Genomic DNA, 25,123 nt, shown 5'->3' with positions numbered 1-25,123 from the left:
GTTTGAACACCTCCAGGTTTAAAGTCTTAGACTAAAACAATTTCATAATAAAATAGATTCAAGCATGGAGATTGACTGTCCTGACTTCCCCCTACCAGGGAAAGACAGCAGAGCTCCTCAGAGCAGGAGGATATGTTACATTTCTCTTTGCCTCCACCATCATAAGCTTCTGCTTCTTTTTTTCAAAAGGTTTTAATGACCATATTAAGTCTTCATGTTTCCAGTTCAGCTATTTCCAAACTAGTCAAGTATTTTGTATTTCATTAGGCTATCACATGACCCACACTTATGTCTCACTAGAAATTTACTAGAAGAAATATTTTTCACCCTTTAGATCAAGTAGAAAAGTCAGACTGAGCTCACAAAATCCAGATTAAAACCCACCTCAAACATAACTCAGCCAAAATGCTCTATCAAGATAAAATATGCTTTTTGTCAGGGAATAACAATTTATTCATGGAAATTAAGCATTAGAAATGCATTAGAAGTTATCTAGGACAACAGACGACTGAATTTACTGATGCAAAACATGGGCCATCCAGCTTTCAAACTGTAACAGTTCCCTCTGCTAGGTCAAGGCAAAACTTCAGAAACCGCAGGCTCACACCCAGGTATGGGGTGATGACAGACTTAAACTGAAGGTCTCGCACACCCTTGTGACATACTAGACCCGAGCTGTGTTCCACTGAAATTAATGTGGTAGTTCCTCCCATCTGTACTTTACCCTCACAGGACTTGATTATTTAAGCCGTAAGCCTTTCTGCTTCCATTTACAAATAGGTAACTAAAGTGCAGAAGAACAAATGCTTCATTCAAGGTCATCTGCAGCATCTACACAGAACTAGAAGAGCCTGCTAGTGTTACACTTTATTTACCTAGGCCTTCTTAACAACCAGAAGCCAAATTGTTGCCAACAAGCCCCATATTCAGCGACCTACAACAGACACCAGCCCTGGGAGCCACCGTGCAAGGCTGCTCATCTCCCACATTTCTTCTGCAAGCAGAATTTGCATACAGAGAGCAAGAGCCACTGCATGTCCTCCAGGCACACTTTGTCCTCTGAGTTATCGCCAGTGCTAATTTATTGCAGCATTCAAAGAAGGAGGCCTCTGGCAGTCCCTCCCACAGGAAGCAGGCTGACTCATTTTCCACATACTATATTTTCCTCTCCACAAGAGCCAAATGCTTAGGTTAAGAATAAACCACAAAAAAGGGAGGCTCATGTTTAAGCACCTCCTAAAACACATGCACAACCCACATCCACTTGTGAAGCTATTTCTTTCATTCAAACAATGAACCTAGAGACATTACACCCAGCTAGAGTTACCCCCATATGGCCTACAACTGTCTTTGCTTCTGCTCTAAGCAGCAGTTCCTAATCCTGTAAAGTGATTTAGCCTAAGCTAATGGTTTTTTGCCTCAGCCAAAGAGTTATCTGAGTTAGCACTTACTGAAAAACAAGATGATGACCACCATTTTGCATTCATTCCCCTAAGCTCTTTGCCAAAGCATTCAGATGCTTGCCTTGTGAACTGGTTCTCATCTATCAGCTAGCCTTATAGGGAGAAAAAAAAAAAGAACAATTCCATTGCCAGGAAACCCCTGACTCTTTCACACTTTGCTTAGTGATGCAGCAAAAGTTCACTATCCCTATTAAAAGGACACTTGTAAAGAAAACAGTAGCAGTACCTTAATGCACCTGAGTGTTAACAGCAGTTATCTCCAGCAGCACTTCCATCTCTCCAGCCGCAAGAAACATGGGAAGCAACCAAAGCCAGCCAATGCAAGCACTTCACCACCAAGACAGGCAATCCAGCTTCTGGCTGAGGAGGTTCAGATTTTGTGGCAGTTTCCACCAAAGACCTAAACATCTCCACTATAACAACACTTCTCCACCTTTTGCAGGTGCAAACCCAGTCCCACGCAGAAAAGAAATCTCCAGCTGCTCCCTGCTCTTGCTTATAGCCAGCTCCCCCACTGGCCTCTGCCTCCCAGGTGTGAGGCATTGGAGCTGATGCAGCATTAACTCATTACCATCCACAAGAGCTCACTTCATGGCTGGGGTGTGTTGTGGGGAAATTACTAACATTCTTGGTTTGTTTTATTTTAAAACTCAGGTAGATAGAAGTGAGGTTAAAGGAAACACTAAGCATTTCCTAGTTGTCTTACAGAAGGGAAACAGATCTGCAGCAAAGAATTCTCACTTTCATACAAGTAATAAAGTATCATATTTCCAAAATATTACAACTGTGGAAGTAATGTGGATCTTAACATAAGATGCCACTGCTGTCCTTTGTCTTGCAGAATCCTCTCGGGGTAGGCTTAATGCTACAGCCATGAGGCTTTTCCCATCAGTAATGTGTCCTGAGTCTGATGCTTATAAAAGAGCAATTCCAGTGCCTCTTCTCCATTACTCAAGACTCCTTGCTTTGGCAATTAAGGAACCTCATCCTTTCGATCTTTGATTCCCTTTTTTCTTGACAGGTCCATTTTGTGCTAACAAAATGCTCATTTGTTTCCTCTTTTGTTCACCCACTCTGTTGTCAGTATAGGACCCCCCCAACCAGTCTGGCTGGCCTGTGCTCACTCAGCCCACTGAAGCAAAGGCTCATCAACCTGTACAGCTCTAACAAAGGAGGTCAGGCAGTGTGCCACAAAATCAAACCCTTCTGTCTAAGCAGATATGGATTTATTGGATCCTCGAATAAGAAGAGAGAAGGACTCACCAGGAGACCTGCAGGGGTGTAAAGGCCATTGCAGGTACCTGAGTGTGAAGGTGTGTGGTAAAAAGGCAGGTATATATTACATACTGATATCCTAGCACTTTTACAGTATTAAAAATCCATTTTTGCTAAAAATATCCCGTGGGATCAATGTTAATGGTCTCTGTTGGATGTTTACAACCAAAATATTTTGGAAGTGTTGCAGATTTCCTGAATTCTCACTTTTCCACACAACTTCTCCAGGCAGTGACAGCTCTCACACCAGGACCAAGCTGCTACACGATTTGTGTAGTTGAACTTACCCATACCTGGACAGTAGCAGAGCAAGGCATGAGGCAAGCAGAGGACAATTCAGGCCCACCACATCATTTGGTAGAGATGGGGACAATGCTGGCCCTGGCCATGATGCACAACACTCCCCAGTTCCCAAGCCCTGCACTGCACTAGGGAACAACGGGAAGAGGTGCTCCGGAGAAGGCTTAGCCAGGTCCCCCTCCTCCTCCTCCTCCAACCCTGGTGCTCACAGGGCTGTTTCTCACACTTTTTACCTCAGTCATCACTGCCAGACAGTGTTTTGTCCTTTCTTAAGCCCGTTTTTCCAGAGGCGCCACTGGTGTCACTGACAGGCTCAGGCGTGCCCTGCAGTGGAGCTGTTGCGGAACCGGCTGGAACCGGCTGCGTCTGGCACGGGACAGCCCCGGCCTCTCCTCAGAAAGGTCCCTGCAGCGCCGCTGCCAGCACCCGGGCACCTAGACCCAATCAATTCCACCCCTCGTCTCGGTGAAACACGTATTTAAGGATTGTCACCCTTCACAAATTTCACCGACAACATCAACGACAAAAAAATCTCCTCGCAAAAAAATCAAGATGGCATTGTCACAAGACCGCGAAGGTGGGCAATATACACACTCAGCAGAGCTCCATCCCTCGTTCCTTCACCACTTCACAACAATAAAAAAATCCCCACTAGTAATCCAGTCCCTGGCAATGGCCAGGCTGAGCTTCTTCCAGTCACTGTTTTTACCTCAGATTCCTCTAATGGTAAGTGATCTCCCCATCTTTATCTCAATCCACGAGCTTTTTCATCTTATTTTCTCCCCCGTCTTGTTGAGGAGGGGGAGTGAGAGAGCAGCTGGGTGGGTGTCTGGCCAACCCACCACAGTGCCATTGCTCGTCTCCACCTGTGCGGCGACATTGCCGTCATGGGGCTGAGGGTGCCCCGTCCCAGGGGCTGTCCATCGGGGAACCCCTGCCCTGCGCACATAAACCAGCCAATGCAGACTGAAGCCCTCAAAAGGTGACGAACAGCAAGCGCCGCTATTGCATAAGCACTTCCCTGGATAGAATAATGCTTCGAATAACAATTCAAAGTTGACCTGAATGAAAAGCTTTGGTAAAAAGCTCTCAAAGATTCCCAAACCGGGCAACCTCCGTGTATGCGAAATACAGATGGTTGCTTATCGCACCGGGGTGCCAAGGGCTGGAAAATAGCCATGGCCTCACCACTTTCTTGGCATGGGTCAGCTAGCCCAGAAAACCAGGCTTCCCACCACCGCTGGCAGGCACCGCGGTGCCGGGGTGCTGGCTGTGGTGGTGGGGCAGCAATTCCAATACTCTTGGGCTTCCCTAGAGAGCCAGATTAATGTATTTTTTTAAATTATTATTCTAAAGCAAGATGTTTGTTGTTCCCTCCTTCGCTTGCCTTTCAGTAGCCAAATATATTTTTCCCACAGAGAAGAGCTGGGAATCCAGGAACCTGAAGCCAGGGGAGGCAGCGATTAGTGGTTTGAAGCATTAATGGTACCACAGCAGGAATGGGGAGTCCCTTGAACTCAGCTATTAGCAAATTAATAAAAGGAGTAACACACTCTCCTGAGTGTTACAAATTTAACACTAATTAGGACTTCTCTTCCTTAGTTATTTTAGGCAAGAAAATCTTCAATATCCTTTGTTAAATTTGAATCATCTTGTTTGTAGAAGTAAATCATATGGAAACATTGGTTTCTTCACCCCGTTACCGTCTATTAAACTTTTTCCATTCTTCTTTTCTTTCTGACGTGACTTATAACTGGATATTTTGTATGCAGTTAGTTTTATTTAGCAAATCTTCCCCCAAAAGAGGGTTTTCTTTGAATGAGACTAAGCTACAAGCCATTTGTTTCTCACAGTCCATCCCAAACGTTTCAAAGATCCCCTCTTCACAGAAGCATCAGTGGTCCAATTTATTTACATCTATTTAATTAATTTATTGCTCGTATATTCCAGATGTTAAACTTCACGGAGTTATTGTAACTTGTAAGCTGTATTTTTCTGCCAAATATTTACACAGTTTTGTGTATTTTAGCACTTCATAATTAATCACCAGAGAAACTTAACAGGTTTGCAATGAAAAAAAGCCCTTAATTAGAGCAGAGGCCAAAATGTCCTCCTGCTTTTCCTTTCTTCTTGCACGGCCCAAATCTCATCTAAACCTTGCCTGAAGTCCAGAAAACAAATCTCACAGTTGATTGAATATATCTAACTGTGAATTGATGTCTATGTTTTTGCAGATACATTTCAAACTCTGCCTGGTGGCTGTGTTGGCTAATTTGCCTATACCCAGGAAATTAATTCTTTCTTAACTACTGAGCAAAGCTATGATGTTGGGCGATATATGTCTGCCTTTCCAGAAAGAACATTACTTCTCTCTAGCAAAATCAATGCATTGCTAAATGATTGACATAACCACAAAAGGTTTTAGCTTTTCATGTTTAGGAAAACACTGATGGGGAAGAGAAAGCACGGCAGTTTGCATAAATGAGAGTTGAGCCAGACTGGCTGAGGCAGAAGAAACTCACTTCAATTCAACAAAAGCCATAGCTTATTTGAGCAATAAAGGGAAAATGTAGAGAGAAGGTTACCTCTTCTGATGACACGAAGTAAAAGAGGATGTCAGAAGTAATCAGTAGTGAGCTCATGGTTTAAAACACACGTACACATGCACACACGTACAGCAGTGTGGAGAACCCAAGTAGATGCCATATGAAAATACACCATAAGGCCTGACAAATACTGGACATGGTCGAGGTGGCTTTCCATAAAATAATACAAATCGATGTTAAAATCTAGCCTTTATAATCAATTAGAAAGGGTAGTTTGGCAGCAGTATTAATAGCCTCTGAAACAAATGCAGCATGAAAAGGGGGTTTCCATGACCAGAGCTCAGCTCAGAAGACTCTGTCTCATGTCTACGAAAAACAAATCTTTGCAAAGGTGAAACTAAAGGTATCAGCCATTTCCCTATTTAGAGGAACTGGATGAAGACTTTTCCTCATTCTCCTGTGGAGGAAAGCACATGATACAGTCAATTCTGTTTACCCCTGTTAATGGCTGGTCAGAGAGAGTATTCTGCACGGTATGAGGCTAAAGAAAGTATTGTTTTTACTTTTCTCTACTGCATGAGGTAGGATGTGAATGGTGTACGCTGGGGTGACGCTAACATCCTGTCTGCATTAGGCACCTTAATGCTAACAATGTGAGTCCTTTCTTCCCTCCATGTGGGCTGTAACTGAGGGAATAAGATGTGTGAGTGTGTAAGCTGAGCAGCAAATAGATAAATTCCAGATGATGATTTAAACCTGATGAATACAAACCTTACAGTCCTGCAAGCAGTCTAGTACCAGAAAGGACCTTTGAGGTCAATTCATTTCCCTTCTGTCATAGGCAGCTCCCTGAAAAAAACTGCATGATAAAGTGATCCAGCTCCATCACAAAATTAATTTTTGCCACCTTTTCTCCTACTGTAATGGTGCAGGAGGAAGACTCCTACTGCAGCTCCTTGGAAATGTGGAAATGTTCCTATTTCCAGCCTCAATTTACTCTTATCCAGTTTATTCACACCATTTTTTCTGCTTAAATAGTGCTTCTCCCTTCTGTGTGCTTATCCGTGATGTATTTATAGGGAGGCCTTTCTCAGCATTCATCGCATGAGATAAAACAAGCCATCCTTCTTAGTCGCCTTTCATATAACAGGCTTTCCACGATCTGGATCACCCTTGCAGCCCATCCCTTCACCTATTCCAATCTGAGCATGGGGACCAGAACTAGCAACAGCAGCTATATATTGTCTTACCAGGGATTTTTACAATGCCATTAACACTCCTTTGTTTCTTACTGCTATATTGTATACTTACACTGTCTGTACATAGAATTGCTTAGCATATAAATTATGTTATACAGTTAACCATCAAATACTGGTGTGTCATCTCATCCGGTACCACTTGTGCTCCTTGGGAATGTGGTCAGGATCTTGCAGGCAAAATCCTTCGGTGCTTTTAATCTGCTGCTTTTTCATCCTTGATTGCTCCTGAGGAGTATTTCAGCATGAAGATGTTTCAGCAGTCTTTACAGAAGCAAGTGAATCATTAAAAAAAAGCACAATCTGTCCATCTTCTTTAATGTCACAAATTAATAGCTGCTCAGGATGCTTTGAAATCTATAGCTGCTTAAGGGAAGAAAAATAACCAACCTCTTCCTATAGTGCTGTGCTATCACTATATTTTGTGTACTCTGCTTGTGCAAGAAAGATTTATTAAGTAAGTGCAGTGAGGGCAATACGCAAAGACCTCTGATGTGAGACTTTAAAGAAGGGGAAAAGACCAGTTATGCTAATCCAGGATAAGAAGGGAAATAAAAAAAAAATCAGTATTTCTTATTGTTGGAAACCATTTCTCATTCCAGAAGCTAATAGTCAGAGCCTGGCTGATTTTGCTGGCTGCATTTCTGTCTTCTGCTGCCCCTGCAAGAAAGCAGTGTTAGGGGCAAACAGTTTCCTCCACTTGATGGAGCTGGAACAGCCTTTTACCTCTTGCTTTTGGTTTGGATTGTCTTGCTGCAGACTGTGCAAAATAAGGGACCATTTTTAAAAGAGGGTAGTGTTGCTTTTGTGGGCAGTCTTAGGCTGTGCTCATTCCTCAGGTCACAAGCTGCTACAGCAAAGTCATTGCACCCTTTGGTGGACCTGCTGCCTTGGGCTCCCTGTCAGCCAGAGCAGCCTGAGTCAAATCCTGACCCATGTTTGCCAGATGTACAGATGCACTCCCAAACCTGCCCACAGCTGCTGACCCCAATGCGGGTTTTCTCCTCTTGCCTCCATCCCTCCCTCCTACCTCACCTCCCTCAGGCATTGTGGTCACTCATGGCATTTGCTGTTGGACATACAATTTTGTCTGTGCTCTGAGCAGGATGGCAATGCCGCCTCTTGAGGGGGAACAATTCACTTCCAGCTAATCTGCGGAGAGGGAGGTCTGTGCCTAAGTGTAATGGAACCTGATGAAGGCTAATTAAATAGAAAACCATCCATTTGTGCTGTCTCATTAAGGATTTGTCATAAGCACCTTATGTTCTCTTACAAGCCTAAACAAGTGCGTTCACCATGTAAAAATCAGCCATAAAACTGTCTGGAGAGTAGTTAACACGTCTAAGCTGTCATTTATATGGGCTGTCTGCAGCCTGGATCCTGCAGGTAGGAATGGCCTTTCCACTGTCCTCAAACCACCCTGGAAAAATGGGGCATCCCTCCTTCAAAATGGTAAAGAGGGCCAAGCCCAGCAATCCTGCACCGACAGTAATGTGGAGCGGATGCTTCTCCGTCTGGCCCTGACGGAAGCCAGAAATCAGAGGCAAAGAGCACTTGTTATTTTAGAGCTGTGCCAAAGATGTTCAGAGGTTTACAAACTATAAATCTAATAGTAGTGTTTCTTGGGGGCTATGGAGATTGGCTCCCCTCACCTTCGTGAGTGGCCTGATCTCCTCCTCAACCCCAACTAGGCTACTGTTTTTGAGGAAAACTGAATTTCCTGTAGGGCACAGGAGTCATCATGCTATTTTGCAATGGAAGTTATGTGCCGTGTCCCCTTGGCTGCCCCAAGGGAAAAATCAACGTGGTCTAAATGGCTGCTCTCCTCAACGTCTGTCCAGGATGTGCTTTTCCCTCACCCAAACTGTGCAGGCTTCAGAGTTTCTGCCAAAACTAGGGCTTGTGCAGAAGTCATATCAGGGCAGATCTTCCCATGGACAGGAGGAGATAACTGCTTTCCATCTATGGGATGACCCCCTGGGGTAACACCAGCTGGTGTCTCCTTGCAGGCATCGGAGGTGGAGCGGCAGCTCTCCCTGCAGGTCCACACCCTCCGGGAGGACTTTCGGGAGAAGAACTCCTCCAGCAGCCAACACATCGTGCGTCTTGAGAGCCTCCAGGCCGAGGTGAGTCACCTGCGCTCAGCCTCACTCCTTCACAAGAGGACCACGGTTGTTTTAACTCGTATAACAAACCCCTCTGAACTGAGTAAACAAAACCTGCTGCTTGGAGCAAACAGAGAGAAGGATGGTAGCTGTGGGCAAAGGACTCCTCCTTTGCGAGAATATTTGCTGCAGTGCAGGGCTGGCTGGGGTGGCGTGGGCCAGCTTCCTTTGCTGCCCCAGCCACAAGCACGCCTGCAAAATGAACAGATGAGAAGGACCCTCCAGGAGCTAAACCATGGCTGTGCTCCTGCAGGGCTGCTACCCACTACAGGCTAAACTCTGGGGCATGGTGGGAAGGTCTGCAAGGGTTTTTTTCTGTTGCTCATGCTTGCAAAGAAAGCAGCAATCCTCTCCTGCCTCTCAGCCATGCACATGGGAAAGCAAGGATCCCCTGCCTGTTTTAGCTCTGGTACATTAGCAGGAATGATACTTCCTTCCTTCCTCTTCCCTTCCCTGATGCGGGTCACTGGGGACCATATAGGCAGGAACTAAATGGGTAGATGTCCATCTCTACTACCCAATCACTTTTTTTTTATTTATTTATAAGCTGACCAGAAGAGCTTTTCCTAAAATCTCTCAATTTCTTCTTTTCTCCCGCTCCCACCTGCTCCCTGCTGGTCCCTCGTCTTTTCTTCCCCTCCCCTTGGTGTGGAGCAGCAGGTCCTTGAAGTAAGTATGGAGGCTCGGAAAGGGCCTGCCCGCGTGTGCATCGCTGTTACCATGCATGCCTGTCACTGTGCATGCCTCACCTTGCCTCCTCACCTCCTTCCTGTCTCTTGCTTTCCAAATCCCTTTCCCCCTGTGCCCTTCCCATGTCCCAGGGCCCGTGGCAGAGTGATGCTTTTTGTGTTATATGGTCATTCACAGGGTGTCTGTTACTGGTTTGTCTACCAAATATGAAGTCGATACAATCTCTGGATTACACCTCTTATTTTTCTTGCACCCCTTTTCTCCAGCCCACGCAAATCATGGTGGTGGTGGTGGGAAGTGACACCTCAGAAACCATTAGTCACCTGAAGAGCAGCTTTCTAGTACCTACAGCAGCCTTTACCCTGCAGAAATAGCAAGTCCACACATTTTGCTAATATTCCTTCATGCAGCCAAATCTTTCCAGCAACCTGGAAAGCAGCAAAGAGATAAGTTCCCAAAGAGGCCAAGAAAGCAGTGGGAAGTTGCTGAATTTGTCTGTGGTCCATGAATTGAAAGGAGGCCATAGGGAATATTTAGGGTTATACTGGACTGGTAAATGGCATACATGAGCTGCAGGACTGAGTCCTCATCCTGGAGAGACAAAGCCACGTGTGTAATAATCTGGGGAAAGGCTCTTTTTTCTTGGTTAAAGAAGAAGTGACCTTGGCTAGTGCTGATTCATCCTGTGCACTGTTCCCAGCTAACTGAGTCACAGAGGTTTTCCTTGGCACATTGTCCCTCTTCACCTGAAATCACTGCCCTTGACAATTAAAAGAAGTGAACCAATTTTAAAGACAACTGATCACTGGGAGTCTAAAAATAAGCATGGCATAGAAAGGAGTCTTCACAAGTAAAAAGACAGAAAACCCCCTGGTGAGAACCTGGCGAACGTGCAGCAATGAAGAAAAGCGCATGGGCAGTGCTATGGCACAGCCCTGCGGGGAGCAGGATCCCGCAGGCTCACCCTGTGGTCTTCAGCACCCATACAGGAGAAAATGCCTACTCAGGGTCCAGCCAGGAAAAGTAACTAATTTCGCCCAGTCTTGCAAATTTTAAGGTACAAGGCGTGGGCTGTTTGGACATTTCTGCCTGCTCCCTGGGCTCCTGCCAATGTACACCCAGCCCCTTTGGAGCTGCCGCTGCAGCCTGGGGAAGTAGGAGCTTCCTTTCAGAGCCTTCCTAAGCTTTAAACCACACAGAGATACAGTTTCTCTCATACAGGTACAGAATACTTTGTGCATACTTTTGAATACAGTGCATACTTCTGCTTTTTGCTGTTTCATTTCTCTCTTGGGAATGCGATTTCCCTCCCCTCTGCTCCCTGGAAAGTGCAGGGTCTGACACCGCCTCTCTTTCCTCTGCAGATCAAAATGCTGACGGACAGAAAGCGGGAGCTGGAGCATCGCCTTAGTGCCATGATGGAGGAGAACGACCTGCTCCAGGGAACTGTGGAGGAGCTGCAGGACCGAGTCCTCATCCTGGAGAAACAAAGCCATGACAAGGACTTACAGGTGAGGAGGCAGCAATGGGACAGGGAAGAGGGAGGAAATGGAGTAAAAGATGTGGTTTGGGGTAAAATTGACCAGGAAAATAATCAGGAACTGGGAGACAAAACAACTGGAAGAATAAAATGACTCATGTAAACATGGCAGCAAGCAAGGTCCTGGGTGTTCCTCATAGGGACAGATAACAGGAGCCATGATCTTGACAGCAAAGAGCAGCTTGGGAGGGAGATCTGAGCAAGGGAGCGGGACAGGGTGCTGAGGAAATGAGGTAAATGTAAAAAGAAGCAGAGAACTTTGGTTGCAGTTCAGTTTACTTAATTTTTTAATAGTAGCATTGGCTTCAGAAGCGGCTTCTTTAGACCCTGCTGTCGCAGATGGCAGTAACTGGCCTCATAGCTCTCACTGCTCAGATGGTTTCCCAACAAGTCCCAGGGTGTTTGCAGTTGTGTGTCACCAAACATCACTCCCCAGAGACAAGCTGGCACCTCTGTGGCTTCAGGCATCTTAGTCGAGAGCAAGATTTTTGCATTTCTCTTCTGTGGGTTGACGACTCTCCAAAACAGCCCCGAATCTTTTTTTCCCTTTTTTTAAATAGATATTTGTATTTATATATGTGTATAGCTTTTTTAAAAACATGTCTATATTACTTTTCTTTTTGGATTCACTTCCTGCTGTGTTGTTTTCAGCAAATTTTTTTACCTGAGTCCCAACTTCTTCACAATGTTCCTCATTTTAGTGCTGATTAACCTGCTATTTTTAACTTTCAGGATATTCTGGAGTCTAAACAATGTCTAATGACATTTGGAGATTATTAAGCTCCAATAAACAGCAATACCAGCCAAGAGTAATTTCCTCCTGGCTGGAAATCCTCTTTCGTGAAACCCATTCCTCCCTCAGCTCCTTCACAAACCAAGACACTCATCCAGTCCATATCACCTTCACTAATAATTTTTTTTTCCTGCTTCCTTGACAAACTCCTTGATTTTCTTTGCAAGCTGCACCAAAGCCAGCTGGAGCTCCAAGAGGTGCGGCTGTCCTACCGGCAGCTGCAGGGGAAGGTAGAAGAGCTCAGTGAGGAGAGAAGTCTCCAAAATTTCAACACAACCAGCACGTCCCTGCTGTCTGAGATAGAGCAGAGCATGGAGGCAGAGGAACTGGAACAAGAACGAGAACAGGTATTTGCCCTCCACCCCCTGGGAAAACCCATGGACCTCTGTGACCCGCCCCAGAAGGAGAGGGAGTTTAATGCATTTGATCTGGATTTGGAGATGAAAAAAGGACAGAAAATTGGGGTTGTGGTCCCAGGTATCAACACCCTTTTAACCATATGAAAGTAAATCTCTGCATCCATTTCAAAACCAACATAGCAAGCTAGCCAAATATTTGTGAGGTTGGGCAATCACATGCCTCACTTCACCATGGAAGGAGGATCTTTGTGGCCTTGATGTCCCAGGCTAATGTCAGGGTCTCTTGTTCCAGCTGAGGCTGCAGCTCTGGGAAGCGTATTGCCAAGTGCGGTATCTCTGCTCCCATCTCAGAGGAAATGACAGCGCAGACTCAGCAGTCTCTACAGACTCCTCCATGGATGAGTCTTCAGAAACCTCATCAGCCAAAGACGTCCCAGCCGGCAGCCTACGGGCAGCTCTCAGTGAGCTGAAAAGACTCATACAAAATGGGCTGGATGGGGCTGACTCCACGGTAAGTTGGTGGCACAGGGAGACCTTGACTTGTGCATGTCCCCTTGCCCAGGTGACAGCTTGCTGCAGGTTCCTGCTGGATTTGGAAGTCCCCAGTCTCCGAGAAAACCTCTGTGGCCCACAGAGATGGGCTGTCACAGTGCACAGCCTGCTCCACATGTCTCAAACACTCAGCCAAGAACCAAACCAGCACATGGGGTTTTGACTTGCAGTGGTCAGACTGCAAACATAAATTTCAAGCTCGTGCAACTGTCATTGGTTTGGGAATCATTCCAGAAAATTAAAGAAGGCTTTCTTGGAGATTTACAGTAAGTTAGAGTTTCAACAGAGAAATATTGCAGATTGTCTTATACACCACAGTTCGGTTATTTTTCTTAGGATTTTCCCAACCTTGCTTGTTAACAATAGTATGACAAAAACATCATAACATTCTGCCCCTACAAGTTGACAGTGGGTACAAATGTCTTGGCAAGAGCTGCCAGACTCAAATCCATTGACAGGTGAAGGGTTTCGCTGGCACATGACAGTGTCTGTGGGGTATGGCCCTGGGTCTGCTGGGGAGAAGGGGGTGGCCTGGTGACCACTCAGCATCCAGCAGAGTGCAGAATTATGAGAAAACATCTCACTTTTTGCAATGGCTAAAATCGGGCCTATTTCCATCACCCACAAGCTGGTTGCATTGCCAGTATGACTTATTTGAGATGCCATGGTGAGGAAGATAGTGCAGACCCACAGGGGAATACTCACCCTCCTCATTTCAGTACCTGTAGCAGCTGGTAAGAAGGCTGAGCATAGAGATGAAATTGTATTTGTTAAATAAAAAACAGAGTCCTGCAAAAGGTCTACAAACATGGAGACTATAGCCATATGTTACCAGGTGGTCAGTGGGTCTCTGTAAATTTGGTTTATGCTAAGGTGAGAACATGTCTGCATGCTCTTTTTATCATGTGTAGAAGCATTACCCTTGGCTGGGCATGTTTCCACTGTGGAGGTATATGGGAACAAAACTGAAACTCTAACAAAGTCACATTCACACTTTCTTCTTGTTTAGTACCCCCCATCCCAAACCAGTATCAAAGTAATGCAATTGCCTTTTTTAAAGTGAAATCTGAGCAAGAGATTTCTCTCCCGCTCTCAGAGCTCTCGACGAAGTGATGACGACACCTTAGAGGAACAGATCAGGCGAACAAGTGAGGATTCACGAGCCCTGAGGGAATTAATGGAGGGAGAACGGGGGAAACTGAGGCAGAGTTTGGAGGAGCTGCAGCGACTGCACAGCCAGGTTAGCAATTCCCACACTTTACATGTGGTCTTGTAACACCAGTGTTCATCCACCAAGACATGCCTTCCGTAGAAGGCATCAACATGATAAATAATGGCCAGGAGGATTTGGGCCAAAACCAGTTATGGTTCAATGAGGGAGACTCTGTTAAACCTACTGCAGAGGCTTCATGCAGTTAGGATCAGAGTTTTTGACAAGTTGTCAGCGGCCCATCCCAGACATCGTCTCAAGCAGCCAAACTTCCTTTAAACCTTTCCCCAATCTGCTTTTCAACCAACCTGTCTCGCTTAAATTCTTCTCAGCAGAAGACCCCAAAGTACAAGGCTGCTTGTACTGGAAACCCATAGGTATCCAGTCTGACTCATCTTGCTTGCACTAAGCCCTTGTAAAGGGCTTATATGCAACCGCTGGATCAACAAAACAGTGCTGCTCTGCTGTGCATGGTGCAAGGTTCGCCCCCTTCCACAGCAGCATCACAAAACCCTCATCAATGCACACCCAGAGAGTGTTAATCATGGCCAGCCTGGCACCAGGCAGCACCCCAGGGCCAACAGGGACCAGCTAAGGCTAAGACAATCTCAGCAGAATGAATGATCCAACCCAGAAACCGACACCACACCCAAAGCACAGAACCACACTGCATCTGCACTGAATGTAGCATCATCTGTATCTGAGGTCCTATGCCAAAAGCAGCAAAAGGAGTCAGGCACTCAAGGAGATGCTCTGCAATCCCTATCTCTATGGGACAAGCCTCCAAACGTGGGAGGGAATCTGGAGGCTGCAGAAGAAGCAGCCTTTAGCACAGCTGCTTGTGCAGCACCAACAGCATTGGAGCAGGGACTGGGATTAACGCCCTTGGCTGGTGTTGCCAGCAGTGCTGTGTCATCCTTTCACTGTATTCCTTCGGAGAAGAGAAAAGAAAACACATCCTTGTTCAGAAAGTCAGCACAACCTGGGGATTGACAGCCTTTTGTAGGGCTATGGGAGCTCCCACCATGGGGATGAAGAAAAAAGAATGAGAGCATCATTAAATACCCCTGGCAGTGATGGCTGCATGTATACAAGGATGGGAAATAATCTCGCTGAAAAAGCAACTGATTCGAGACAGACTGCAGCAAGGGAGCAGCCCTGGCACCATCCTTCCCCGAGGACTGTTCCTCTCAGCAATGCAGCCACCACGAGATACCTTTGAGGGTCCAAACTTCTGCCCCCAGCAAGACATGAGCCCAGGTGTTCCTCTGGCCGTGCTGCCATAGTCCTGTGCATCACCCAGAGGTTCCCCTCACCCTTAAACACACCTGAGGTGGAGGAGACAAGGGTTTGATCACTGCAACTTGGCTACGCTGATAGAGACCATCAGAGGCTTAGTCACAGATTTTGAGCGACCATCCGTACACCAGCCTGCTTGTCTGGATGCAGCACCTCCTTATGCATGAGGCCTTGACAGGACACCAGGAGGGAGCAGCACTTGGTTGTTCTTTGCTCTGGCCAGTCTCTACAAATTCCCCAGCCAAGAAGGACCAGAGGACCCACCCTGGACCGCAAGACTGGACCCCCATCTCTGCTTTTAGGGGTCTCTGACTACCAAAGGTCTGAATATTTAGGAAGCAAAGGGAAGACTGCAGTTCTACTTTCTTCTCACACCTCTGTGTTATATGGAGAAAGATGGGGCATAACTACAAATGCATCAGACTGCTCTTGGAGAAGCGCTCCAGCCTCACACAGCAAGTACATGTCTCCTGCAGCTTTTGCCCATAACTCAGCCTCGCACTTTTTCAAGGTTAATAATTATTCTCACCTCCCATAGAAGAGACAATGTTGTCTTCAGTTCAGTACTAAAGAAAATCAATGAACAGAAAATGCACAGAAACTCTGGTCCATCCACAGCAGCCATGCTGTGTGGCCTCTGCATCGCTCTGTGCTGTCACTGGTACTGATACAATAAAAGGGGAACTTCTCCTAAACAGCTTTTTGGGACCCTGCAGCACCACACACATTCATTGCTCCTGCCTGAGAGCACGGTGAGCTGGTGGAGCCAGGAATTGCCTTTGTCTATACTGGAAAGCGGTTTCACACCTTCTGCCTTGTCCATTTCCTCCCTCTGTGGCATCCCATTCTTACCTGAAAAACAGACAAAAACAGTTAAAACCCCAAACCTATCCCCAAACATAGTTTTTTGGGGCCTCTCAATCCACTGTGCTCTGGGATTTCAGCAGAAGTGCTCAACACCTTTCACGTAGCTCCCACCTCTGCTCTCCATCACATCATCGCGCTGAGGTGTATCCCATGCTGTGCTGCGGGAGGGCACAGCTCGAGTAGAGCTCCCCAGTTCCCTGGCAGCTCCAGCACACAGTGGGGAGCCTCTGCACACAGACTGGGCGTGTTCGCACCCTCCTCCCCGCAACCCAGCCATGCTGCACTAACAGCAGATCCTCCCACGCCATTGATGTGATGAACCCTTTTTGACTGTCTGCCCTCTATTTAAAGATTTCTTTGAGGACTCAGGCAGTACTGAGCTGCATTTAGAGAAAGGAGGGGGGTCAAATGCTGGAAAGGTTTCCAGGTGGTGGAGTAGCGTAACAGAGCATGCGTGTGCCCTACAAAGAAATTAAACATGTATGAAACATTGCAAAGCTGTGCTAATGCAATCCCTACATGATTTCACACCCTATTAACTCACTCTGCACAGGACCAGAACGATAGATCATTTCTCAGACTATTTAAGACTCTGCACATATTTTAAAGTCTAATTAAAATTGTAAGACGTGCCAGTAACACCTTCCATGGCGTGAAAAGGAATTTTCACATCCTTTGTCTTCAGCTTCATACTACTTCAAGAGACATAGCCCCCCCACCCAAATCTTATTTGCTGCTAAATGTGTTTGTAGTAATTTAACCCTGGAAAGCTCAGAATACAACAGGCAGACTCAGCATGCAGAAGACAAACCGCTCAGAGAGAGGCAATATTTCGGTGCTGATGCCATAGTGGGTATAAACCCATTGGGACAGCAAAGTCGCAGGCAGGTCCTGCCCTGCACAGCTCACAGCTTTCAGTGCTGCTGCTGTATGTTATTGAGGCCGTCCTGGTGGCCCGTCTTGCTCAGACTGGCACTGGCACATTTCGTGAGGGGTTGCACTAGCACTAACAGCCCCCACCCAGCAGACACAGCTTCTTCTACAAACAGGGGAGCTCAGCCTCCAGGTTGGCCCATGTGGGGAGTTTTTTCCCCCAATCATGGTGAATTTGTCCAAGCAACCCTGGGTTTCATGCCCTCCCTCTGCCCACAGGTCACGCTGCTGAGCGTAGAAATGACGACGCTGAAGGAGGAACGGGACCGGCTGCGAGGTGCTGCTGAAGATAAGGAAACAAATGAACGGCTCCTGCAGGCCATCAGGGACCGAGATGAGGCCATTGCCAAGTAAGTGGCATGAACAGCCAAAGCCAGGCTGGATTAGCAGTTATGGAACACCCTAGCAGGAGATGCCTCCAGGGTGGGTTTTTCCCACCCTCCATGCTCCATAGCTGTTACAAAGTGATGGAGTGACCCTCGGCTTTGCTGGCATTGAGAAATGCTGCCAGGAGCTTGGGAGCAGGGCAAGAGATGCCAATTTCCAGAGCTGCCTCATCACAGGATTGGGGACATTTAGGAGGATGCCGTCCCTAGTGCTTGTCTGAGCCACAGCACTGAGGAGAGGACTTCAGAGAACTGAATGGAAACAGTAGGCCTGCCCTATTTGTCACATTTTTCTTCCTTTGCTTTTCCAGACACACAACCCTGCTTTCCTGCCCATTGCCATTACAGCCCTGCTTGGGCTTCTTCCCTAAACCATTTCTCTGGTCACTCACTCTCCTTTCCTGTTCCAAGGTCTTTTTTGCATCTCCAGTCCTGTCATTCTCTATTACTCCTTTCAGGATTCTCCCACTGTTTTGACTCTATTTTCCCCATCCTCCTTGCAGACCTAGCAGTTTTGCTACCCTGTACCCCACACCACCCTTCCCCAGCTCCGTGCTTGGGCTTTCCACGCTGCCCCAAGCACTCTTTGCCCCGAGGAGAGGGGCAGAAACATTCATCCACCTGTGCTCTAGGTAGAAAGGATACATCTGATAATCTCTTCAATAAGCAGATGGGCCAAGGCAGCACCAGTTCATCTCCTTACGGAAATGCCTAATATTCAGCAAGTGGAGGAGCACGAGAGCATTGCAACCCTGAGGATGTGGGGAGATAAATCAGCATGGACAATCCCTTCATCTTTTTTTTCGGTGACCCTGTCATCTGCGCTGCTCTTGCCTGGGTAGCCAGCTATGAAATTCCCATCGCTGTCCTCTGTAACACCTCCATCTGTTGGCAAAAATCAGGAGCATCCCAGCTGCACTGCCGGGTGCAAAGAGGTGGTTCTGACATTTCCAGTGCGTGTGGGTTGCTGGTTCTGCTGTGGCTATGGCAACGCGTTGCTGCCACGATAAATCCCCCGGTAATATCCAAGCAGCAATGGGAAGCTTCACAACAAAAGGCTATTTAAGGTGCTCGGACCCACAGCCAGGAGTGGAAGGGTACAGCTTCTCCACAGCAGTTAATGACCCTGGTGGGACAAAGCACTAATATTTACGGCTGATTGTCCTGCGTCGGCAGGAGCCCAGAGAAAGGGGGACATGACAAGTGTGCACGGGTGAGTGGCGGGTGATTAATGAGCAAAAAGTAGCTGCAAGTGAAAGCAGACAAGAGCATCTTTTTGCTAGGAATGAAAGCGTCCCTCCACAACTGAGCAGGCTGCTCCCAGGCAGCGAGCCGCCTGAGAGGCTTGTGGTATGCTTCCCACCTCGCACCTCAAGGGATAAGACATTTTTCTTGAAGCCCTCCCCAAAAAAAGCCCTAACTCTGAACAGAAAGAAAATCACTGCCTGAGGCAGACATCTGGCCTGAAAAATTTTTAGCTTGAAGGTGAAGTTTGGCAACATGGGAAGCAACAGGAAAATAGGATCCTATAATAGGAGGTGTTAAGCAACCACTACCTGGAATATAAACACAAATTCCCAAATTGCTCTTCTACAGGGGAGCACAAGGGAGCTATTAGGAGGCAATGAATTAGCTACAGTTAATAAGATGCAATTATTTCTCCCGGAAAATGTTTGCAAGGAAAGATGGTTCCCAGCAAGTCATGTTATGGTTTCCCATCACACAGCAGTTAATTGAAAAACTTCAGGTTTGTGCTCACCTGTGTGCTCCCAGCACAGTGAGCAGCATTTCCTGGCTTGGGTAGCTTAGGAAATTGCTCCTTTTTAGACAACTCCTTTCCACTAGCCAGTAGCAGCTGGAACATCTCAGCCACTGAGCACTCAGAGCCCTTTGGGCAACCTTGGCCATAGCATCACATGCCCAGTGGCCAACACATACCTGGTAAGAAACACAGCAGTGGTGTTCCCAAGGGCCAGCACAACCCCATTGAAATTGGGAGCTTTCCTTAAAGCATAGTATTTAATTCAAACAATTTTAACAGTTTGTCATTCTTAAAAAGCATATGCTGTGATAAACTTTTTTCCTTCATTTCTTCCTTCCTTCATTCCAAGTCCCATCTTCAGAAACTGAAAGAAGAGTTGTACTCTTTAGGGGGTGTTGTTTGTTTTATATTGGAACTTATTGATCAAGTAATCAGAGACAGATCATTTAGTTTTTAGCACATACCATTTCCTTTCCTACACATTCGTAAACAGAAGAAAAGGAAAAAATATTTATATGTAGATTCTACCTCATTTTAGATCTCCATTTTTAATGGCAGATCCTGCACGTTATCCAGGCACACTATATTATCTTACACAACAGTGTATCTGAATACTTTTTTCCATTCTTCACAGTGTGCTTACCAGAAATCTGCTGCATTTATAGTAATGATGTCTACAATTCTATAAAACTCTCCAGATGAATAGATTGTCCAGAATACAACAGAGATGAACAGCTTAGGAATTGAGGACTTGCCACTGAAACAAATTGTTGACTTCTCCTCAAGGATATGTTTAAGATTTCCTTTAAAAAGAAAAAAAAAGAAAAAGTCACATGTCCCAGTTTCTTGCTCTCCCTCCAGGAAGAACGCGGTGGAGGTGGAGCTGGCCAAGTGCAAGATCGACATGATGTCCCTCAACAGCCAGCTGCTGGATGCCATCCAGCAGAAGGTGAACCTCTCGCAGCAGCTGGAGGCCTGGCAGGTGAGCAGCCCCCCATCACCGCAGGGCAGGGTCTGGGTGGCACACAGCCCAGGAGGCTCCTTTGGGTGACTTTTCCTCCCCTCCTGGTGGGTTTGCTGTGTTCTCAGCTGAGCGACCACAGATAGGAATATTCGCTTTCAGCTCTGGAGGGGATAGTGATGCAGTGGTGCTCAGGGGGGTGAAACATAGCCCTTCCCTGCTCAAAGCCTTTCAGCTGTGAGTTGTTAATTAATTATATAGGAACACCCATTTAAAATGGAGAAACAAACTGTATCTCATGCTGCATGCAGTGTTGATAACACACACTTTGCAGAGTAACCTGCTGCAGCCTGGGAAGGAGTCCATGTGAGAGATGTCCCTGGGCAAGGCACAGGCTTGGGGCCATGTGGGCACAGCATGTCCTTGTATTTCCGTAATGGAGCATAAAGGTGGGAGGCAGAGAGGCTGTGGCCATTATTTTGCAGTATAGCTGCACTGTTTTCATCAGCTCAGAAGATCTGTCAAGACGGAGAAGCTGAAATCCCAGCTCTCCACCAAGGTAAAAAAACACAAACCCACAGCGGTTCAGTGGCTGCCCAAAAGATGCTCTACTTGGGGTCAGTGGGGGAACCCCATGTAAAGGCAGAGAGCCCTTGAGAGCAGACAAAGCTGCCTCCTCCCAGAAACGAGCACCAAAGGAGGGCTACTTTCAAAGAAAACAAGCAGATACAAGAGAAAAGGTCCGGGACAGTTATAGTAATTTGTTGCAGACCATGCAAGACCCCAACTCTACTAACAACCAGCCTGACCGGTAGAAACCTCTCCCATACAACCTCGCTCCTGTTTCAACTCCACTGTGTTTTCGTTTCTCTTTTTTTTTTTTTCTTTTCTTTTCTTTTCTTTCTCCTGCTTACAGTTTGCTTCCTCAGGGCTTTTTACTATCTGGCTCCTTTGGTTTCTGATCTAGTGGCCTTTCTCAGTTCCTGTACCAACAGCTTTAGTCGTACACCCCTCCTGCCTTTGAGGTGAGCTCCCTGCACCCTCACCAAGCACCCACCGACCCCTCGCCTGCTCCATTCGCTGCCACCATCACCCACATCTGTCTCCGTCTTCACCATCATCTGGCAAGAGGAGCCAGTGGGGGGTCTCCATCACCCACCAATTTTCTGCACAGACTCCCCTGCCACCCTAGCACCAGACCACGGCAGAAGGGGCAGCATCCTACATCCCATGGTGAGGCTTTACCCCCAGGTCACCACAGGGAAAGCCAGGCTGAGGCGCACGTATCATTAATCCTCTGTATTCAGCATATCTAGTATCTGGAAAACTTCTTGAAATACAGACTGGGATTTTGCTTCTCAGCCTCGTTACCTAGTAAGTAGTGCTTACTAGGTAACATTCAGTGCTCTGCATAGGAGCTGTCTGTATCCAAGTTCTGCTTCAGTTTAGATGGGTGGTATAAATTGAGACCTACTTACTAGCACAGTCAGTATTTAGTGCTGGAATATCCCCAGCTTTGGGTTAACAGGCGTTTGTTAAACCACAGGCATTTGCTTTCTCAGTTCACACTATGTTGTCCGATTGCAGCAATACAGCAACCCCAATCCTGCTCCCATCAGCTCTCTGAGACGAGCATCAGGCCCGCTAGCACTGCAGAAAGTTGTCTCCAACATACTGACCTAAAGTGTCATTATGCAGTAATAAAATAGTTTCCAAGCACCTGATGTCCCCAGAACAGAAGCTCAACCACAGAGGCACAAAACAAGTCAGGTGATTTACATATTTTGGGGGCTATTTTGTAAAGCTGAATGTTTTTGATAAAATGGGATAAGATTCTCTGCTTTAGTTGGACATAAATGGAGGCTTTAATCTGATAACATTTTGCTCTTACACACTTCTAGTCTGCACTTTACCAAGGACCATCAACGAGATTACAGTTTTCTGTAAGCATATAATCATGCAGGCTATAAAATACACAACAAGCAAAATCCTGCATATCCAGGCCTATCACAGGAGCGGATACGCACCTTGCTCCCATGCCTAATCTGACTCCCACTGGTGTTTAACTTTATCTGACCGGGGGGGTTACTGGGAGTAGGGAAGGAATATGGAGCAACCTTGGAAGTGAAGAGGGCTGCTTCTCTGAAATGAGAACTCAGTGGCCTCACTGCAGTAGCACTGAAGTGGCACCATTAAGTTAGAAAATGCTGTGCTGCAATGCCAGCAGAGAGCGAGCTGAAGCCTGCATGGCCACAGCCATCAGCCTCTGAGGTCTCCTTGAGCAGCTTCAACCTTTACCTCATGCAAAGGAGCCCAGCTGCAGCTCATGAAGACGATATTTGCACCTCCTTTGGCCTCACCCCTCTGCAAAGAGCAGAAACTCCTGCCCAGAGCACACCAGTACCATGTTATCCAGCTTTGTGGGACTGTTTTATCAGATGGGTCTCTTACCACTGGTGTTTGTCCTCCCTCTGCATCCCCAGACACTTCTGCGCCCCTGCCCAGTGCCAAGGCAGGGACCACGGCTCTGCCCCAGCCCTGCTGCATACATCTACCCTGAATCTCCACAGCCAAGTGCTGTGCTCTCTGATTCACACATCAGACAGACAGGGACTCGAACACAGTGCACTCTCAATAGCGTGTACTGTATTTTTATATCTATATAAAAAATATTTTTATATAGATATAAAAATCATACTCATCCCTTGTTATGTGGTTAACCAAGGACACAGATCTGCTGTGCTGGAGCCTGGATGCCTACCCCATTTGCTAGAAGAGGTGCCTTCAAAATCCAAGTGCTATACCTTTTCATGTGGCAGCTTCACCTCTGGAAACCTCTTTCACCTTAATGCTGGTGTTTACCTTAAACTCTTCAACTCTCCCTCTGCCTTTCCCCTTTCCAGCCCTGCTCTAAAAAGATCCAAAGCTTCCCCAGTCCACGTAGCTCTGCACCCTTCTGCTCCCCCAGGGAAAGTCCCCGTACTAAATTCAGGTCCAGGCCATGGCTATCAATCCTTTCCACTGCAGCAAATGCTGCAACAAGAGGTTAGCCATCGTTCAAGTTTCCAGTCCCAGTCGGCTGTTTTTATTCCACATCGAGCTACAGAGTAGCTGGGGCACCCGCTGGGCGATGGCAGTACCTTCCCTTCCATCTCAGTGCTGCCCTGATGGGCTGCCCTGCACGAGGTGCCGAATGAACAGCACTTCCACCACTACAGCCGATCCAGAGTATCCTTGTTCTCACCAGATAGTGCCCCCAGTTCTAATCAGGGACCAAACCACTGGAGAAGTTGATTTCTCCTGTGGGGCTAGTTTGTGTACACATGTTTTCACTAAGCTACAGTTTAAATACACAATTATAGCAGAAATAATGGATCTGAAGGATTAAAATTTGTAGAATTGATAGCCAGGTTTTCAAGGAACACATTAGCACATCATTAGCAGCAACAAAACTGATTAATTATTTTGCATAGAGCAATTTCACTGTGCTGCAAACATGGATTAAATTAGAGCATGTCTGGTACATCTGAAGAACCAGAGTGTAGCTGTTCAGGCCAAGCTGTCAGTCAGAGAGCTCCCACCACTCCGCTGGCTCTAGGGGAAGGAGCAGGTCTAAGGGGCAAGCACATTTCTCCTTGGTAAGTCTGGTGCAAAACCCACGAGGGGTCTGGAGGGCCCATGCCTGGCCCCAGCCTCTCGGCTCCTGGCAGCATCTTCCCCGAAGAAGCCCCACGAACAGTGGCTGTGCGGGCAGCTCTGTCATGCCTCCCCGCTCCACATGGCAGGCACATAGACTTGCTCAGGACAAACATCTTTACTTTTTCTGGCATTTGATTTCAGCTGCACTTGTTCTTTTTTGTTTCTTCCCCCAAAGGGGACATCTGCAAGCTGCAGACAGCAGAGAAACATAGTTTAGGGGTGTCACAGAGCCCCAAGCAGGTGCAATGCTCCTCTGTGAGACCACCTGAGCAATTTATCCCTCAGAATTGTGTGATTTACCTTCCTTGCTCACTAAAAAGCCTCACGGTGGCAAGCAAGGCTGAGCCTGCTGCCAAGTGGGGAAGCTAGAGCCGTCTCCACTCTTGTCATCCCTCCTCCATCTCATCACAGCACGTTTCACACCCATTTCAGCCGCGTCCCTGCGCGAGCTCCCTTTGAGCATCAGCTGCCACCAACAACCCTCTCCTCTCCCTCTGCTGCAGGATGACATGCACAGGGTCATTGACCAGCAGCTGATGGACAAACACCCGAAGGAATGGAGCCAGCTTGCTTATTCCTTCTCCAGTGGCTATGGCGCAAAGCGGAGTGCCAGACCCTCCTCCGTGTTCAGGCCGGAGCAGCAGGGGGACGAGCCCGTTGGGGCAGAAGGGAACCGTCTCTTTTCCTTTTTCAAGAAAAATTAATTTGAAAAAGAGAAACCTCTCCAACAATTCCTGCTTCGAGATGGGGAGTGGGGCAGCTGCCCAGCTTGCTGATGGACCCAACTCTGATCCACTAAGAAAAAAAGAAGGGGGCAAAGGAGTTAATCCTTGAGACTCTGCACTATTTACACCGCACCTGGTCTGAACCAAATGTTTACATGAATTGGAGATTTGCAAATTGACAATGTGATACGAATAGAAAGAAATTTTTCTTATTCTTTAAGTGAAGTGATAAACTTCAGGGTATATTTTAGGCGCTTTGACACAGTCCAGTTTCTGCTGTGAAGAATAACTGATGGTGTTAAAAGCATTCTCATGCTGGAGAAGGAAATAAGCAGCCCCAAG

General features: G+C 46.8%; 1 protein-coding gene across 1 annotated transcript in view; it reads left to right on the top strand.

The window, feature by feature from the left end:
- The window catches only part of BICDL1 (BICD family like cargo adaptor 1), a gene marked incomplete at its 5' end in the record, with an annotated part of 47,732 nt that extends 22,849 nt beyond the window's left edge, over window positions 1-24,883 (top strand). Inside the window, 8 exons of the mRNA XM_082007607.1 lie at window positions 8,850-8,966; window positions 11,060-11,206; window positions 12,196-12,375; window positions 12,680-12,898; window positions 14,036-14,179; window positions 17,468-17,598; window positions 20,258-20,378; window positions 24,560-24,883. Coding sequence (XP_081863733.1) covers window positions 8,850-8,966; window positions 11,060-11,206; window positions 12,196-12,375; window positions 12,680-12,898; window positions 14,036-14,179; window positions 17,468-17,598; window positions 20,258-20,378; window positions 24,560-24,760 — 1,260 coding nt within the window. The 3' untranslated portion in view covers window positions 24,761-24,883. The remainder of the gene's footprint in view (window positions 1-8,849; window positions 8,967-11,059; window positions 11,207-12,195; window positions 12,376-12,679; window positions 12,899-14,035; window positions 14,180-17,467; window positions 17,599-20,257; window positions 20,379-24,559) is intronic.
- Window positions 24,884-25,123: the final 240 nt, after the last annotated feature.

This window comes from Phaethon aethereus (assembly GCF_964289735.1).
Source record: "Phaethon aethereus genome assembly, chromosome: 17".
Lineage (NCBI taxonomy): Eukaryota > Metazoa > Chordata > Aves > Phaethontiformes > Phaethontidae > Phaethon > Phaethon aethereus.
The sequence above is the reverse complement of the archived record's forward strand: the minus strand, read 5'-3'. Positions and strand labels throughout refer to the sequence as shown.